General features: G+C 40.4%; 1 protein-coding gene across 1 annotated transcript; it reads right to left on the bottom strand.

Moving 5' to 3' along the window:
- Positions 1 to 386: 386 nt before the first annotated feature.
- FERMT1 (fermitin family member 1) lies at positions 387 to 16,532 on the bottom strand. Its single transcript, XM_009874940.1, has 14 exons — positions 16,285 to 16,532; positions 14,377 to 14,610; positions 13,725 to 13,871; positions 12,990 to 13,203; positions 11,901 to 12,003; positions 10,288 to 10,395; positions 9,296 to 9,427; positions 9,097 to 9,146; positions 6,665 to 6,789; positions 5,322 to 5,428; positions 4,365 to 4,586; positions 3,596 to 3,720; positions 1,603 to 1,744; positions 387 to 653 (listed from the first exon to the last, which is right to left on the bottom strand). Exons 1-14 carry the CDS (start codon positions 16,520 to 16,522, stop codon positions 480 to 482), a joined length of 2,121 nt encoding a protein of 706 aa, XP_009873242.1. The 5' UTR covers positions 16,523 to 16,532; the 3' UTR covers positions 387 to 479.
- Between the last annotated feature and the right edge of the window lie 1,069 nt (positions 16,533 to 17,601).

Raw genomic sequence — 17,601 nt, 5'->3', positions numbered from 1 at the left:
TTAGACGAGCAATGTAGCTGTAAATATGTATTTGTTCAGCTTTAGTTCTGCTAAATGCTGGCCTTTTAAACAACAGCCAGTTTAACAGAGGGAGTTGCATGTCTGTAACAGAGAAGAAAATTTGCTGTACAGTATCCTCACGGTACTTGTTCTGGATGCTTAAACAGATTGTTGCAATTAAAAATACTAGATTCAAAAATGCCCAGTGGGTAGACACTGTTTATTTAAAAACTTTTAGCTGTACAAAAGGAAAACAATGACCATTTAATTTTTCTAGCGTTGATGATGGGGTTGCCATACTGCATCCAATGACCTTGTCTTCAATATTTAACAAAAGCTGTAAACAGTCCAGTCATATTACATGATGGCTTGACATATACAAGATTTACTAGTCAGCAATCAACAATCAGATATTTTTGTTAATCTCTGGCCTTCTTAGCTTGGGAAGAAGCAGGCAGAGGGAAGAGAGTTACTTCACCTCATTCCTGTCCTCCAGTTAATTTATGGAACAGATCTTCATCCAGTGTTTCATTCTGGTCTTTGGAGCGGGTTGACAAGAAGATGTATCCCCCAATATACTCATGGATGATTTTGCAGTCTGCGCTCAGACAAGTGAAAGCAATAGATACATTCTGATCAAACTCGATTGCAACCTAAAGAAAATACATATGGCAGAATCAGAAACAGAGATATGCTGTGGCTGGGGAATAAAGAGCAAGTGTGAGAGCACAGCTGGATCACAAATACTGTGCTAAAGCAGTACCTGTCTCTGCTAACCAAGATTTCTGGGTCTGCTGCATGTAGAGCGTGTTTGGCTGTACGTTTCTTCATTTCCTGCTGTGGCAGGGCCCTCTTGTGGTCAAAATCTTGTTGCCTGTTCAGGCAGGCCACAAAACCATGCTTTTAAATAGATTTTTTTTCTAATGGCGTATGAAGGGAACATTGAGGAGAGCAGTAATGGCACTCCTGACTCTTTCTACATTTAACCAATAATATCTAATTCTGTTCACTGTTATGTGCTGACCTTAAATCTGCTTTTGGGAGTCAGATTTTGATTTCCAACTACTGTCAGTTCTGAAACCCAGCAAACTGAGCTTGGTTGCTAACTGTGGATTCTGTATTTTTGAGAGGGGTTTCAAGCAAACCCAAGCAGCTTCACCCAGAATTACAGACCCTGGTACAGAGAGTACTGCAGAAGAGCTGGGTTCCTGTATCTTCAGTCTGTAACAGAGACTGACTCACCACAATTTAGAGGCTGATGCACAAGTTAGACTAAACAGAGAGTTAAAATAAGATTTTTACTGTGACAGAACAGTAAACATAATGGGTTAGAATTTACCTTTGAGTGTCTGTATTTCACCCCATCAAAATCAAGGGCACCTTATAAAGAAACAGCTTGGTAGGAAGCTTTTAAACTGAAGATCTTTTAGTTTCTGAAATTTGACTACAGGCTTCCTTAAGAAAAACTTTAGACAGCTTATTTGATAACATGTCACAACACATTCAAAATCTTTTCACTCTGAGGTTCAAAAAGATTTTCTGAAAGCATCCTCCAGTGTCTGAAGTGCAATGACTGAATGCAGAGAGCCCTTCCAGTTTTACCTGGCGTATTTCCCAGTTTACATTCCACTGCTTCATGTTGGAAAACCTCCATGTTGTGATAGGATCTCCTGTAGCTATATCGATTCGTATCAGCCTGTTATAGGACACCCCAAGCACATCATCCCTTTTGCTTCCCTTAAACCTGAAAAAAAAACCACAAAACCTTTGAGCAGATGTGGTTTGCAGTGATTTCTGCCTAGAATGTTCTTCATTTCATCTGCCCTCATTTGAAAGTGCAAAAAATGTGGGGAAAAGTCACAACAGCCTGGGACTGAGATCCTGGACGTCTCTACAGAACAGTATTTGTTATAAAGCAAAATTGTGAACCACGGAATAAGATGGAAAATATTCAGGCAGGCAGATCAGTTGAAATCTTTCCAGTTCATTGTTTTCTGTTAAAAAATACTGTTCTGCCAAAATACATGAATTTGATTAGTAAGTTCCCCTGCTTCATTTCACTGATGTTGAAACATGTTCTTCTAGTTATATTCGCCTGAATTATATAAGCACATCAAAATAGATTTAGCATTTTCTAATATATGTCACCATTAAGTTACTGAAACAACTGTTAGCAATATATGCGTATATGTTAGCAATATATGCAATGTATGTTTCTTAGTATAAGTTACATTACAAAAATATTAACATTTCAACTTCTTAGAGATGAAAAATAAATACAAACGTATCACAACTTTCAGGGGACAGCAGTTTCTGAGTTGGGAATAGCTAGGAAAAGATTACTCTGGTAAAGAAACTATCTTCCTCTACCTTCATGCTGAAAGCTGGACGGAATCTCATCTGTCTACTGTTAGTATTTTCAGTATTTTTGATCCTGTTTCTGAACCTTTTCTCCTTAAATAAAGCTGACCCTGAGGATTTAATGCCCCAGCTGAGATACTGTCCTTCAGCTTCTGGAAATTTACCATGAGGTGTTTTGCTTATTTTCCAAAATACAGTTTAGATGTTGGGTTCATTTGTATGTTTAACAGAACTAGTGTTGACAGTTAGGGCAAAACATCTCTATCTATGTCAGTAAATTAAATAGTGACAGGGAACATTCCTGGGCACTGAACTCCTGTTTCAACTGCCAGAAGAGTCTCAGGCAGAATTCTGGCTGCAAGCAAGCAGCGTGCTCTCAAATGACTCCCAGGTACGGCTTGGGAGCTGGAACATCCAAGGACCAACACGATCTGGTAGTTCACCTGAGGCTACTGGATTTGGGGAAGTCAGAGAGTTTAAAAGCACAGATGTGGGCTGTTCTATGCCAGAGAATGGTTCCCACAGATGATTCCTAAGTAGCCCTGGAGAAGGTGTTAAGCATAAATTAAGGCAGGTGCCTCCAAACGTGGTTGTGTCGGTTCTTTTTTTGGGTGTTTTGGTAAGAGAAAAGACTGCAGGTCAGAGTCTTGCCATAGTCAAGGGAAGTGTCCAGGGAAACTGCTGGGAACACAACAGTTGTGCTGACTGCTCTTACAAATTCACCTAAAAGAAAGGTCATGTTTACTATTTTCTTAATGAAATGCCAAAGAAATTATCTCAGCAAAAAGCATTAAAAAAATCATAAAATCTGATTCAATTTATCATAAAACTTGTCTTAAAATCTGAACCAAAATACCAAAAATCTGATCAATCCAACAACTAAGAACTGGAGTGAACAAATATACTGCAAACCAGAGAACACCAACAAGACTTGCATTGTTTTTACATTTTAGTGAGTTTATGTCTGTAAGGGTTTAATCCTAGTGATATATAACTTCAGGCAAAATCCAACAGGTCTGTATGCAGGCAGACATAATGAGAGTAACACTCCAGGAATGGAGCTACTGAGCGCTACTGCTATAGAAAAAACCAGCAGTATGGAAGTTACTAGAATTAAAAAAGGCCTTGGGACAAAAGTATAGAGATTCCAGAACAGGGAATCAAAGAATTTCCTGCAAATCACTGAGCATGATAACATTATAGCAGCTTGACATCACTCTAACAGTGTGATTACCTTACAATGTAGTAGGATAAGCCAAACTCGGGGAGGGACTGCCATGCTTGAATAAAATGCAGCTTGGCCTCGACTAGAGTCATCTGGGATACATTTTGGTGGGCTTCCAGAATACGAGCAACCAGCTGGGAAACACAGGAAGAGAGAGAGAGGTTTCAGTTGACTGGAGAACAAAACTGCCCTTGCTTTCACTAAATCAAACATCTTTAGCTCCTGAGGCCATGTTCAGACAACTTAGTCGGCACCATTCATGCACATGTGCTGCAGAGAGCACTTGGGGACAGATCCTGAGCGACAAGCACAGAACAGTCAGCAAGGTCTCAGGTCTGGGTTTGTGCTGCACAGGGTTTAGCTCCAGCCTGCTGCTCTGGAGCCTGTGTCCCAAGGATGGGTAGGCTGAACTCCTTTGAAGCAAAGAACTGGACAAGGAATTAGGTGGAGAGGAAAGAGAGGCACTCAGGCCAAGAGGACAGGCATACACTGTTGTTTAAGATGCAGACAGTAACTTCCTGTCCTTAAAAGCCCTCCTTTCTTACACTGAAGGGACAGGGTTATCAGGAGAGCAGGAGGAGTGATTTAGGTGGTGGTGCGGATGTAGAAGGAGCACCTGGAAGAAGTGCTGAGAGACCTCTCCCTGTGTTCACTTTAAAGGGACCAATGAGTACTGCAAGATGATCTTACTGTATGGTTTCCACATGCTGCTTTGATCCAGCCTCACCCCCAAGCAATCATTGGAACCACCCCAACCATCAGGCCATCCTCAGCATACCTGCTTGGACTTGTATTTTTTGGAATAACGTAGTGAGACGAAGCATTCTGGTTTCATATCTATGCTTTCTGGATCAGAGACAGCCTGGGGAGACATGGCCCAGTTCTTCATCTTTAGAAATGAAAGGATCTTGTGGACCTCAGGATGATAAGAGCTGTCAGCCATTGTTTTGCCTTTTGAGGCTAAGACACAAGCAGCCATCCACCGAGCGTACTGATTCTCCTGCAACAAAGACAAGGGTTTGATATTTTTGGACAAACCCTTTATGAAGCTGGCTACTGCTCACACATCTTTTGCTGCACGATGAAAACATTCTGGGTTATTTTGCTTAATTTGCGCGGATGTGTAGTTATCATAGTGCTGTTGTTCTTCCCTGATGGGGCTACTTCTTCCTTCAGGACTGCCTTCGCAGAACACTTAGGTTTTACATTTTCAAAGAAATCGAGTACTTTGAAATAGATTCTCTTGGAAATTTATTGCATGACTGTTTTCCACCTAATGAACATCTTTACACAATTTGGATTCACACATCTAAATACAAATGAAATAAACTGAATTTGACAGCTAGTGTAAGATCCTTATCACACTACCTTCATCTGAATGGAGAGAGTTCCAATACATAAATAAAGAAGAGAACAAAACCCAAATGTCAGTCCTCTGAAAACACTGCAACAAAATATTGCAACCTCTTTTTAGTTTTTTTTGATAGTTTGCTCTTTTTTTCTTTCCAGCAGCTTTACTTTTAAGTTGATGATAAACAGAATTATTGTCCTTTTGTCCCCTCAACCATTACTTATTTGTTAAGCCACTACATCATTCTTAAATTTTACTAAATGCAGGGAGCAAACTCACTGCAACATCCTTATTTTTCTCTACAAATTCTAGAACAGGGCAATGGGTGTCCTAGACAATCTGTCACTAATTCAAATACAAACTTTCCCTTGTCTTATTACTCACATTATCACATCTTAAATATACTTCATTCATGCCATCAGCGACAGGAATTAGTAATTTGATTCCAAACTTCTTCGCTGCAACATTTACATCTGGTACAACTTCACATCCTAGATCGCAAAGAATCAGAAAGAAACGCAATTATTTAGTTATTACATCACTAACTTTAAGTACTGATTAATACTAACGAGCAGTACTTAATGGTTGGTTTTCTTTGAGATCAAAGGCCAAGACTTCTGAAGCTTGGGCCTAATGAGAAGTTTCTGTTGTAGTTCAGTGTCTCGTCTGACTTGCCAGGGTGATGAATGCTCTGAGCTCAAAGAGTGTGTTAGTCAATGTGGAAGAGAAAGGATGCAAGTGCTCTCAACCTCAGCCTGATCTTGGGAATGGAGAGGAACTGATGAGATAGGCACTTCCCGAAATTTTACCCTAAATGACTTGAAAGCCTCGATTAGAAGCAACTTAGTACTGACAGTGGGTGACATCTACAACAGAGCCGGCCAGTTCAGGGATCCCAGAGAACTCCAGGGACCTGGTATTTCATGTTGACGGTGCTTCTGGATTCAGGTGGAGTCGAGGATCCCTGCAAGGCTGTGGGCTAGTTGGTGAGGTTCCAGCCACCCTGGCTAGTTTTACCATGCATTTATCTGACCTACTGAGGCAATGCAGGTTGGTAGGCAGAGCCATTTGTTCACAGGGGTGAACCTTCTTTCTATTTCAAAGGTTTCTTCTAGGATGAATCCTGGGCATCAGTGGTTCCCTGACGCTGAACAAATGATGTCCCTGTAGAAGTAGATGTAGATGGCGGCTATATATGGGGATGGTGTTTGCCATGTGTACACCCGGCATTTCTCTTCCAGAAACACCTAAAGCTGGCTGTAGCTATGGAAATCCCCATCTGTGAACCAAACAAGGGCCAGAGAAAGTTTTGGAGCTGGCCCTGCCCAGCAGTAGGTAGGTGCAACCTGTAGCCTTCTTGTCCACTGCACCATCCATAATCCTCGACTACCAACCTGTGTTTGCCAAGGACAGAGGCGAGCGCTACCATTTAACATAGAGTAAAAATGTTTGGAAATGAACGTGACACATAGATCATGTTCTCTATCTGATTCATCTTTAACTGAATTCAGTAGTACATGGTATTTTACAAGCCAGGCCCAAATAATCTTGATTTGGGCTAAGATACTGAAACTTTTTTGTTTAAACCTCCTCTGCAGATGGGTCTGCCTGCTTAGGAGCCACAAGAACCGAGTAAATGCTACTGTGTGTGTCTTCCTCAGACTTGCATAGACTTCCTGATTTATTCAGTTCACAAACACGACAGAAAAAGAAAGGAAAATGCCTACCTTTTAGGTTTAGCTTCTCAATAGGTTCTCCCTGCGCAGATTCCTTGTTTTTGAAATAAGATACTGAAGTGTCTTTGAAGACAAACCAATATGGCTTGATAGTTTTGAGTGACAGCCTCCTGGGCCTACAAATAAAAAAGAAATCACATTTGTTCATATTGAAATGTACAAATTAGTCACTCACAAACATTACTGTGGAACTGAAATTGCTTGGAAGTCACACACCTGGCTTCAGCTGGGTTACTCATACGCGTGTCAGTGAGGCGGGTGGCAAATGCCTGCAGCGCTGCTTGCAAGTTATCCCAGGTATGGATGTGTTTTCTACTCCAGATTTAGCTGAATCCCATCTATAATTTCTCTCAAGTTTTTTTTTCTTTCTCTTTCATGTGGTTTTTCTTTCCTTTTTTCTTTTTTTCCTGCCATTCCTAATCAAAGCCATTCCCTTCTAACAGACTAATTCAGTTTCTTACATGAACTCAGTTATGCTAAGGTAACCCACTAGGTTTGTTCGCAGGCATTAGAATTAGCTTCAGTTTTTCACAGCTCCTTATCTAGAAGATCGAACTAACTTGTATTCATTAGATTGTAAGGGAGTAGAGACTGTCTTGTCTTACAGCAAAATACTATTCCTTCCCTAAGATTATAGAGGTTTTGTAGCACTCCAAGTAAAGGTAATAATTTAAACTGTCTTCTTCCACTAGGGCAATGTTACTCCAGCTCTTCACCTGTATATAATCTTAATTTTAATTATTTGACTAAATTTCAATACTTTGTTAATGCAAGCGGATTACTTTCACAGAGTAAATTTAAAAAGATCGACTTTGGAATTGAGAATTAACTGATAGATACTAATCTGAAACATAATCATTGTGCCAGCCCCAGCTTTCTTCAGTAAGAGATAAAAATCACAACTAATTTTACAAGAATACACTAACAAAACCATGGGGAAGAGAGGAGGAAATAAAATCCCAGGTTCAATATATTTCAGGAGAGAAAACCAAAGGTATTAGCACTATTTTAGTAGAGAAATCCTTCACAACTAGCGACAAAGGTCAACAAGTTAAAAAGAAGAGGAAAAGAAAGAAAAAAATCCCCTGTCCATGTACTACTTCCTTTTAAATCTAAAGTGATAGTACGAAGAATATACAGCTAGCAGGAAAACAGTGATTTACTATACTCACTCTTGCCTTCACCAGAGCCTTTCTAGAAATCCTAGTTTAAAACCCTTTCCAGAAAACGGCTATTTTTTATGTTTAAATGAAAAAAATAACTCGGATTTTCAGAAGTGCCAAATATTTTGGCTTTTACTTTTCCAATAGAGCAACCTTCTTCAGAAATCAGGGACTATTCCAGTTTTTAAACTAACAAAATTATTTTTCTAAAAGTTTTTTGTTGTTACAGAAATATTACAATTCTCCACAGTACTGTCACCCACCTGAAAGGAGTATTTACTAGTCTGCTAATGGGGTCCATACTGTGAAGGAATGTGAATAAAAGTTCACTGTATGAATAGAGTCAGCAGTATGACATGCAGTGCTTTGCATTTAGGTTTAAAATTAAGCAGATAATTATAGTAATGAAATGTTGTTGTACCTTTAAAGAAATATTTTATACCTTACCTAGTTTCTATCATGTCTTGGGTTTAGTAAGTGCTTTATCATGTATATAGGAAGTTTTTCATGAAAAAAAACCGCTAAATGCTTTTGAAAGCAAACTGCTGTACTGCTGGTGAAAAATAAACAATCCATTGTTAGAGGCGAGTTACTGACAGAACTTAAAGGCTTAAATTCCCTTTCATGTTACACCACCTTAGTAATTTGAATGTGCAATAAAAGTCCTGGCTGGAAATTAATAATTAACAATTCTTAGCAGTTAAAAATTTTCAGGTGCAGTTTTCAGTTCGCTGACTATGAATTTGAATGATAAAAGCCATTACAAGCTTGAGGTCACTGCAGTCATTTAAATAACCCATAAATCAGGATATTATAGTGGCATCACAGAAGCTCATTTTGATATCAGAAAAAACCAGACTCCGTGTTTGGTTAGAAAGGCTAAGGGTTGCTTTCAGAAATTCTCCTCAGGGAGAAGTTTTTCATTGGCAAAACCCACTAAAATGTGATTGAAAACAAAACTGTAAACTCTTTTTTTAGAGATGATGACTCATGAGCACTGGGAAATATAAAGAGCCTGGTCTTTTAATAAGCTTAAGTAGAGCTACCCCACACCCCAGGAGCTAGAAAGATTTGCTAAGAATCTTGCTCAGAAGCAGCAAGAGAAGGATTTGAAGAGGATGGTATTAGGCTAGTTAGACCTCTCTGCTGTATTAGTTAATTTATAACCATAGGATCTACTGTTAGATTAGAATGAAAAACTCAGGAGATCTCTTTGAGCTTTTTCATTTGGATGTTTTATTATTAGTTTTAATAACTCACCTAACTAGCCTGAGATTATCAGCAAGTTTCGGGATGTCTGTGATGTCCTCCTATCAGGAATAATTAGGAATAATTTTAGTACAGTGCACTTTGCAATCGTCTGTTATCTCTGTTAAAAAAAAATCAGGAACCAGGTAGACTCATCAGAGTCAATGCATTTGACATAATGAAAGCAATTCTGGGATCCAGAAGGACGTACCAAAATGTTACTTGCGTTTCCACCTTCCAGTGTCACTTCCAGATTAGAAAGTGCAGCTTCTACTTCATCCACTTCTGATTCGCGGGTGAAATCTTGTGCCTCTGATGATAATGATAACTTGCTTACATGATACTAAAATAAAACATCAAAGTGTCACATAGCAGTTAGCAACACACAATCACGGCATAAGAAAATAGGCCACTTGGTCTTTTGGGTCTTGGACAACTGCGTCAAATTCTGCAGCATGGAACCATGGGCTTTCTCACAAGGAAACGGGTATGTCCCTGTGACCTCCACTGCAATTACTGGTAACAGTTCCCTATTTTAATTGCCAGTGTTTGTCCCTGTTCTGTGAGGCTGACTCAGTGCTAACGTTTGCATCCCTAGTACCATCAGCTGTAAGCTGGAAACTTGGCAGCAAGGTTCTGTGGTATGCTGCAGTGGCAAGCTGTGAATTTTTTGGCAGCTCTGTTTACATTTGAAAAGAAGGAGTTTATTAGTAGTAAACATTTGTGCCTTATTACCTACAGTCAGGGACTGACACACTATGTCATGTTAAATTTCTATGCACTCTGTAGCATGCTGATCTTCACACTGTGCTGTATAGCTTTTTCCAGTCTGTTGTGAATATATGTATTTACGTACTAGCGAGATTTTCAGGAAGGATGTGTGAAAGGACGGTGGCAGATATGGGAAGGAACACTTCACAGAAATCCCCTGAAGAACAGGCTGGTATCAAAGTTACTTCCTGGGTACGGTTTGCTTTAGATAATGTTAGCAAATGGTTCCATTATTGCATGTGTCAGTTTGAAAAATAGTGCGCCGCTACTGAAGTCAGGTGGTTTAGTTGATGGATGCTGCTTATTGTTTCTCACTCAAACGCAGACTCCCAATCGTAGCAGAGCTATTGGCCTGGGCTCTATCCTGGTCTTGTCCTAGCTTGTGCCTGCCTCTTGAGGAAACAGGTTTTGCAACCTGGATCAAGTACGTGCCTGTAGTGCAGCGAAGATCAGCATTTCTTCCTCTGTGCAGTCAATTTCTTCTGACAGGATAGCCCAGCGGGCTTGCTCATATATTTGGTTTATTCGCACTGCATCATACTGTAGCAAAAGAGAACAACGTTGGTCATTAATGACCATCAAGACAGAGATTCACTATCGGCTGCAGCTGATCTAACACTGGGCAGAAGCCATAAATGTTGCTGCCTTTCTCCTCCCATCCCTGCCCTGCTGTACGTTTCCATCCTTCTCTTGCACTAGCTCATGTGATTGTAGGGTCACAGGAGCTTGCTGATCCAACAGAAAATTAATCGTAGGTCCTTGGCTGAAGCAGAAGGGGAGATTAAGACATCCCCTTTTGTGGTGGCTGGACTGGCTTAACTGACATGTGAAAGTAACGTGACACGGCCGATATTAGTGTGACATTCAAGAATTTGCTACTGCCAAAAGACAGAAACTCTTATTCCTCTCTTCTGCTCTTGGCTTTTTCAGTTTTGGCTCTATATTTGCGCTGGCTTGACGGTTATCACATCCTGTGCTGAACTGCTGTAATAGCGTATCCATTCTTTGAATAGTGATTGGTTCTTATTATCTACTTGGATAATAATCTAAAGTGATTCACAGAAATATTCAAGCCCCAGAGCTGGTGAAAGGCAAGTGATGGGAGGGTAAACCTTGGAGTGTGACCTCTCCCAGCAGTGGTGAGCTATTAAGTTGCCTGAAGCGGTTTTGGCTGATCTCATCCTATGGCTCTATGGCTGGTTGGGGCAAGGAAGGGAAATGTTTGGCTGCTGAAGTTGAGACATGTACTGGAATTTTAGTGGGGATGGCATTTCACCCAAACCCATGAACAAGAAAGTGCCCTTCTGTTTATCTGAGATGCCTGAAATGAAAGAGTTTTACAGAATTTACAGAAAATAACAACGTGAAGGCCAAATCCTCTAGAATTCACATTTGAACTCTTGTTGTTTTAAAATGGTCAATGATTGTGCTTTCATTTCATTAAAGTATCACCCAAACTGTGAAAGCACTGGCTTAGCACAACCACTATGGCTGACTTTTAGTGGAAATAAAGGCAAATGAGAGGCAACTTGGGAAAACATTTAACTTCTGCTGAACTTTCCAAAGGTATTTAATCACGCAGTCACACTGAAACAAGTTTCACTGCCTGAACGATTTGAGGGCTTTAGCCCGGAAAAGCTGAATATTCAGTGAAGGGCAGTGGAACAGAAATGTTGGTTTTAAGCCCCTTTTCAAAAATGGGGCTTATATCTTTATATCATTTAGGATACTGATGGTTTAGTTTTCCCCTTAATTTTTCATGTTAAAAGAGGCAGAAAGTAAACCAGCCCCTCTGGAAATCTGGATACTGTTTCTGGTGCTCTTCAGATCACATCTTTATACTTAAGATCTCATTTCAGGTGAGGAACGGTGATTCTGTGTCCAGAACGGGAAAGTGCAGCTTTAGCCGAGGGGCAGAAGTTGAATTTGATCTCTGAAGGGCCTCTAAAAATTCCTAGGTAAAATTCAGTATCCTTGTGCTATAGCTCCTTGACATGAAAGGAAAGCAGGCAAACAATGAATAGCAATAAAAACAAAGCTCTTACTTTTGGATTCAAATCAAAGAAGGTGTAATATTTAAAGCGTAAAAGAAGTTGATCGTCCTCCAGAATGCCTTGTTCCATAAGTGATCGAGATGAATCTAGCCAGCTGCGGAAGAAAACAACCCACAGATACATCTGTAAAGGCAACGCTGTCACACCGGAAGAGCTCCAACGTAATTGTGAAACAAAAGTGGGAACAAACAGCTCTAATTGCTGCAAATCTGGGGAAAATTCACATAACTCAAAAAGGCAGAACATTCTGACTTTCATTCTGTAAATATGGTATCTACAATCTTCTGGGTTTTTTTTTCCCTCCAGCACTATTCAAAACATCAGGACTAGATGCCAGGAACTGAGCAGTAACTAGTTGCGGGGTAACCTACGACAGTAAGATTTTTTCTTCTTGATCTCCAGAAATAGGAGGTTCATTTAAGTCAGGGCAAAAGTGTGCCTGTAATATTTAGAATTCCCACCTTTCATTTCAGTATTTTCTGTTTTATAATTGTAGCTACTTCTGTTCTCTGGTGAAAACCAATGAAAATACCAAAGTCACTGTTAAATGCTCCTCAGATCCAAAAATGACAATCCACATTTTAACGCTAGAGACAATCCTCTCAGATGCTTGTACCACTGAACCCCTCGCGCTGTGTATTCATGGTGTACAATACGCAGTGTTTGCTTGTGCATAACTCAGTAAGTCACCTTGGACATTAGAGCTTCATTGAATTTATCCATGTGTATTTTCCACTCTGCACTTAAAAGTCTTTAGACTCTGCTATCCAAACTGTCCTTCAGCTATGCCCACAGTGCTAAACTGGATGTGCCTTCATCTCATAACAGAATTTAGTCCAGAGGCTGCACAATTACGTCATTCGTCATCTTAAAACAAAATTGCCTGACCAAGTATGCTGAATAAGGAAAAAAGATTAAAAGAAGGTATTTCTGAAACAAAATCAAGATCAAAGTATGTTTTTAAGTATCGATATAGCCCTTTATCAGAAGTTTGTTTTCAAATTCTGCTTTACACTGAGAAAGAAGGATTAATGCTACCCTTAAGCCAGCTAACAAGGATCTCAAAGAGAGGCATCTTACCCTGCATTGAGTTTGGCTTTGTCAGCTAAAGTCCGAGGCTGGTACATCTCTGCCAGTGTTTCTGGCGAACAGTTGGGATGACTGAAGGCAAGGATGCTGCAGTTCTGCTCAGTCAAGGGACTGTCACTGAACCAAGTAATTGTAGAAGAAGCTGGTGTCCCACTGATGGGATCATAAATGGGTGTCATGGTTTTGCTATATAAACCTGGACTTCCTGCAAGTTCAGAGAATAATGTATTATTCCAGACTTAGGTAATTGCCACTTTCCATTGTAAAAGACTAACCCTTGTCTTTCAAGACAGGCAGGGCCAGAAGTGCTTTCTTGTTCTGTAAGCTGTCTCCGTTGTGTTGGAGATAAGAGACACATACTTTCAAGCCTTTATTTCTCGTTTTCTTTACAAGCTGACACTCTCGTTGAATATTTTAAGAGTGGTCTCACATTTTCAAAGAACAGCAGCACATTCTGTGTCTGCGGTGCCACAGCTGATCATCTGTTTTCTGGTATGGCCTTTCTCATACCAGTGGATGGAAAAACATTTTAAAAGACAACAGAAAAATACCGATGTATTGGAGATTTCAGTAACTTCTTGAAGCCACTAATTTCATGCCAATGGTGTCTCCCTGAGTACTATCCTACATTAAACCGGTCTCCTTGGTTTTAATTGTGTAGCAAAGACTTTCTTCCTCTTTTTGACTTTCAGTCAGAAGAATAAAATCATACTGATTTTTCATTACCTGATAATCCAGAACTCACTGGAGAGTTGCATAGGTTTAAAATATCTTCTGTAACTGGTTCTTTGTTGTTCTTGTCTTTTTTCTTTTTCTTTTTGAGTGTGTCTTCTGATTGCTTCAACAAAGAGAGTTCTTCTGACCGTCTAATATCTACAGTGGCAATTTGGGAAGTGAAGTGAGATGAAACACTTGAAACTTAGCAGATTACATCCAAAAAAACCCCATAGTTGGTAATAACATTTGAGGAAGCTCCATGTTGCAATCTGAATTTTATTTTTAGCAGGTTGAAAGCAGTAGCCTTGGAAAATCCAGTAATTCAATGACGAGGCCAAAGACTTGGGGCAGTAAGAGTGAATTCTGACAGGATTTAAGCGTATCTGCATTTTAGTACACCAGGGGAAAACTCTTCCTAATGGCTTTGCAATCGCCTTTGAGGGTAATAGCCTCAGTGAAATGTCTGAGTCACTCACAAACAAGAACAGAAATGGAACCACTCACTGTATTTGAAGCTCATGCCTTTTATTATTCAGTGTATTTCAGATTATATTTCTGTTTGCCTGTACTTTATTTCCTAGTGCACTACTGATTCAGACATATATTGTCAGTTGCAAACCTGCTCCAACTTAGTTGCCAGAGGGGATTTAGCTTTACTTACTGAGAATTTTGCAGATGTCACTGACGGCTTTGAATACCATAGAAGAGAAGCTGACTTTGAGTCTCACAGTCTTCATGTTCGGCAAGCGAAGCCGCAGCATTTTGTGCTGAGTAGTAAAGAACAGCTTAGCATCTGCCTGCACCCCACATTTATCGAGTGTCCAGTGGGTTTTCAGAAGCCAACATTTTTTTTGCTCCCACCAAAGAGCATAGTCTGACCAATCTTGTGATTTCTCTAGGAAAATACAAAATGGTTATTAATAAACCATGGAGCAAATGTAAAAAAAAAACACCCAGAACAACTTGGTTTAGAAACAATGCTCTGCAAACAGGAGAATTTATTTACATTAAAGCAGCAACCGCAGTTCCTAAGTAAGAGCTAGACCCCATCTGTTGAATACTTGTGGCAGCCACTGAGAACTAACTTTTCTCTGAAGTATTAACCCAGGTGCTGCCTGAGGCACCGCCTTAATCTTGCAGATATCCACAGGGAAAGTGCATCTCCTGACTCTGGCGCTATACGTGATCCAATGCTGCTTGGGTTATGCTGGGATACGGACTACTAACAAGAGCACCTGCTTTGCAACTTAATACTAGTAGCTGAAAATCCTCCCACAAAACCTTACGTGTGCTCAGATGGGCACAAGTTCTTCCACAATATCCAGCACCACTTCAGTGGAAGCTCCACTGAACGGCTGCCAGTTTCTATGCCACCTTGCTCAAGTTGTTTCAGTCTTCTGCGCTATTTCTCATTCCTCCTCATCAGCTCCCCCAGGGAGACCCTAATCCCCAGCCTATCTAGGGCACAGTAGAGCCCTATCACGTTTTGGAATTGCTTGGCCACAATTGTGTCTCAAGAGCTGCTCATACAAGTGGCTTAGTTACAGATTTGCTTTAAATATTATTTAATATTGAAAGCTTTTCGCACTAGTTGAGTACGAGTTATAAAAATACTGTGAAAAATAAGTCTTCTGACCCAGTGAGAGCTCCAGCTACCGCTGGTTTGCTGGCTGAATTGTTTAAGCATGCAGAGAAGTTGGTAGAAATGTATCACAGATTTGCTACCTGCTGTAATGCTAGAAAAAGATTTCTTGTTAAAATCACTATCTCTAAGTAGAGCTTTTCCATCACAGATGGTGTTCATGTAAAAATGTCCTTCTGTTGAATGGGAGCCTTTCGGAAAGACTATCTTGTGCATCTCCTTTTTGTTTCCTTCCAAATCTGCATTTGAAAACAAAACCTTTCACTTGGCAGTAAGATCTCTGAAATCATTAAGTTGCCAGCTTTAAATTCCTTGACGCTATTTTGCTGAATGGTTTTGCTGTAGTACACTTTTTCTCTTCTTGTCTGAAGTCAAGCTACATAAGAAAGACTAAAGTTTCAAGGAGTTCTTTTTGACTACTTCTGTTGCTGCCACAACTTTGACTTAGCCAGTCTCTGCTCTTCACAGCTGTTCCCTACTGGATACACACAATGGATAAGGTGGGTCAGGTTTTGACTAGAGTGCCACTATTGCACAGGAACCAGAAACTTCTGAAGCGCCTTTCTAACAACTAATCCTGTCTCCTCTACTGTAAAGGTGGATAAATAGGGCATCATGTACCTTTACTGCCCCTCAAACCTATAAAATGAATCTGGAAAGGGAGCTGAATAGTTAGTCTCGTCTCATTATATTTGTCAAACTGGAAGATAGAAACAAAGGAAAGTTTTGTTTGCCCTGTGACAGTCACAGACAGGGAGGGGCTCGGGCCACATAAAATCTGAGTCTGCAGCACCTCCATGCTTGGTGTACCCTCGCAAAGAACTAAGGCAGCGCTGTTTCAAAATCTGCAGGAACCTCTTTTTGTTGAGGGAAAGCTGCATGTATTATTTTAATAACACTGTGTAAATTAAACAGGTCTTTACTCACTGATTTGTTCTACTAATTTCAGCATCACTCCTCCAATATGAAGGTCCCCTGTGACCCGTAGTAAAAATTCCTTTTGTACCTCTTCATGCTGATGATCAACTGTCACCAAGAGCTCCCAGGAGTGAGACCCATATTCACTTGAGGAAATCATTTTGGAAAGGCCTATGTAAACTCTACAAAAAAGAAAACAAACAAACAAATAGGATATTTTTTCCTCCCCTCTCTGAAACAAATGCATTTCTGCATAGTTTCAGAGTACTCCCATGCTGCCAAGACTTTGCAGTGGCCTCAGCTGGAACTTCAGGTGTGTTATCTCGTTACCTCTGAACTAGATTCTGCTCTTGTGATTACGCTTGAAAGATAGGCATGTGGGATTTTTTGGTTTTATTCTGATTTTGCCTCCCACCCCCAAAATGAGTTGTCTCTGGTTGGGTAAAGATAGCCCAGTTTTACCCAGGTTTCCCCACTATACAGTGCTGATCTGCCGGTGTGGACACTGTGAAGCCTGCACTCGAGGGTGGGATCTGTTCTGGCAATCTGTCCAGTGAACAAAGCAATTTCACTGACTTGCCCACTTACAGCTGTAATTTTCCCCGCAAACTAAACTTGCAGTTCTGCCAGCTTGGTCCTATGGGACCAAAACCAGAGAGTAGTTTCACCTATTTAGGTAGATGCAAGGGGAGACAAATGACTTTAATGGCTCTCTGCCAGCAGTATCCAGGCACAGGACTGCAGGTTCTGTCTGCTTTGCAGAGAGATGCAGCCACGTATCCTGTCTGAGCAGAGTGAATCGTCTGAGATCCCACCGGGCTCCTGCCAAGACAGGTAAACAGTAATCATGCCAAGCCAAACTAGAGAGGATGCTTAAAGTAGAAGTTTTGGTTATCATCAGTAGAGTTCTGCTGATTACTGATAAAAGACCTTGTAGGTATAAGATGACTGACACTGCAGAAAGGATTTGTGATATTTAACCAGTGAGAAAAGATACCAGATGAGCCCTCAGTGTCCTGTCAGACTAAGCTTTAAGAACCAAGCCTTTGCAGTTGAAGTGGGTGACCTGCCTTTATCGCAGCCTTTCAGCAGCACTTGAGAACCCAAGTCACAGGCAGAGACTCTACTAAAGGTGCTGCACACAGACTGCTTCTAACATAACTAGGAGATCTTTACAAAAAGGCTAGAGGGGATGTAACAACGTTAACAGACTTTTGTACATCTTTTAAAAAGGAAGTATTTAGTAATTTAAAACCTTCAGCCTAAGAGTTAGGTCAAAACAAGAAAAGTCAAGGACAGTTGTCACAGGTGAGGAATGAGAGAAGA

Source organism: Apaloderma vittatum, unplaced genomic scaffold (assembly GCF_000703405.1).
Source record: "Apaloderma vittatum isolate BGI_N311 unplaced genomic scaffold, ASM70340v1 scaffold41958, whole genome shotgun sequence".
NCBI classification, from domain to species: Eukaryota; Metazoa; Chordata; class Aves; order Trogoniformes; family Trogonidae; genus Apaloderma; species Apaloderma vittatum.
This window is presented reverse-complemented; position numbering and strand designations above follow the sequence as displayed.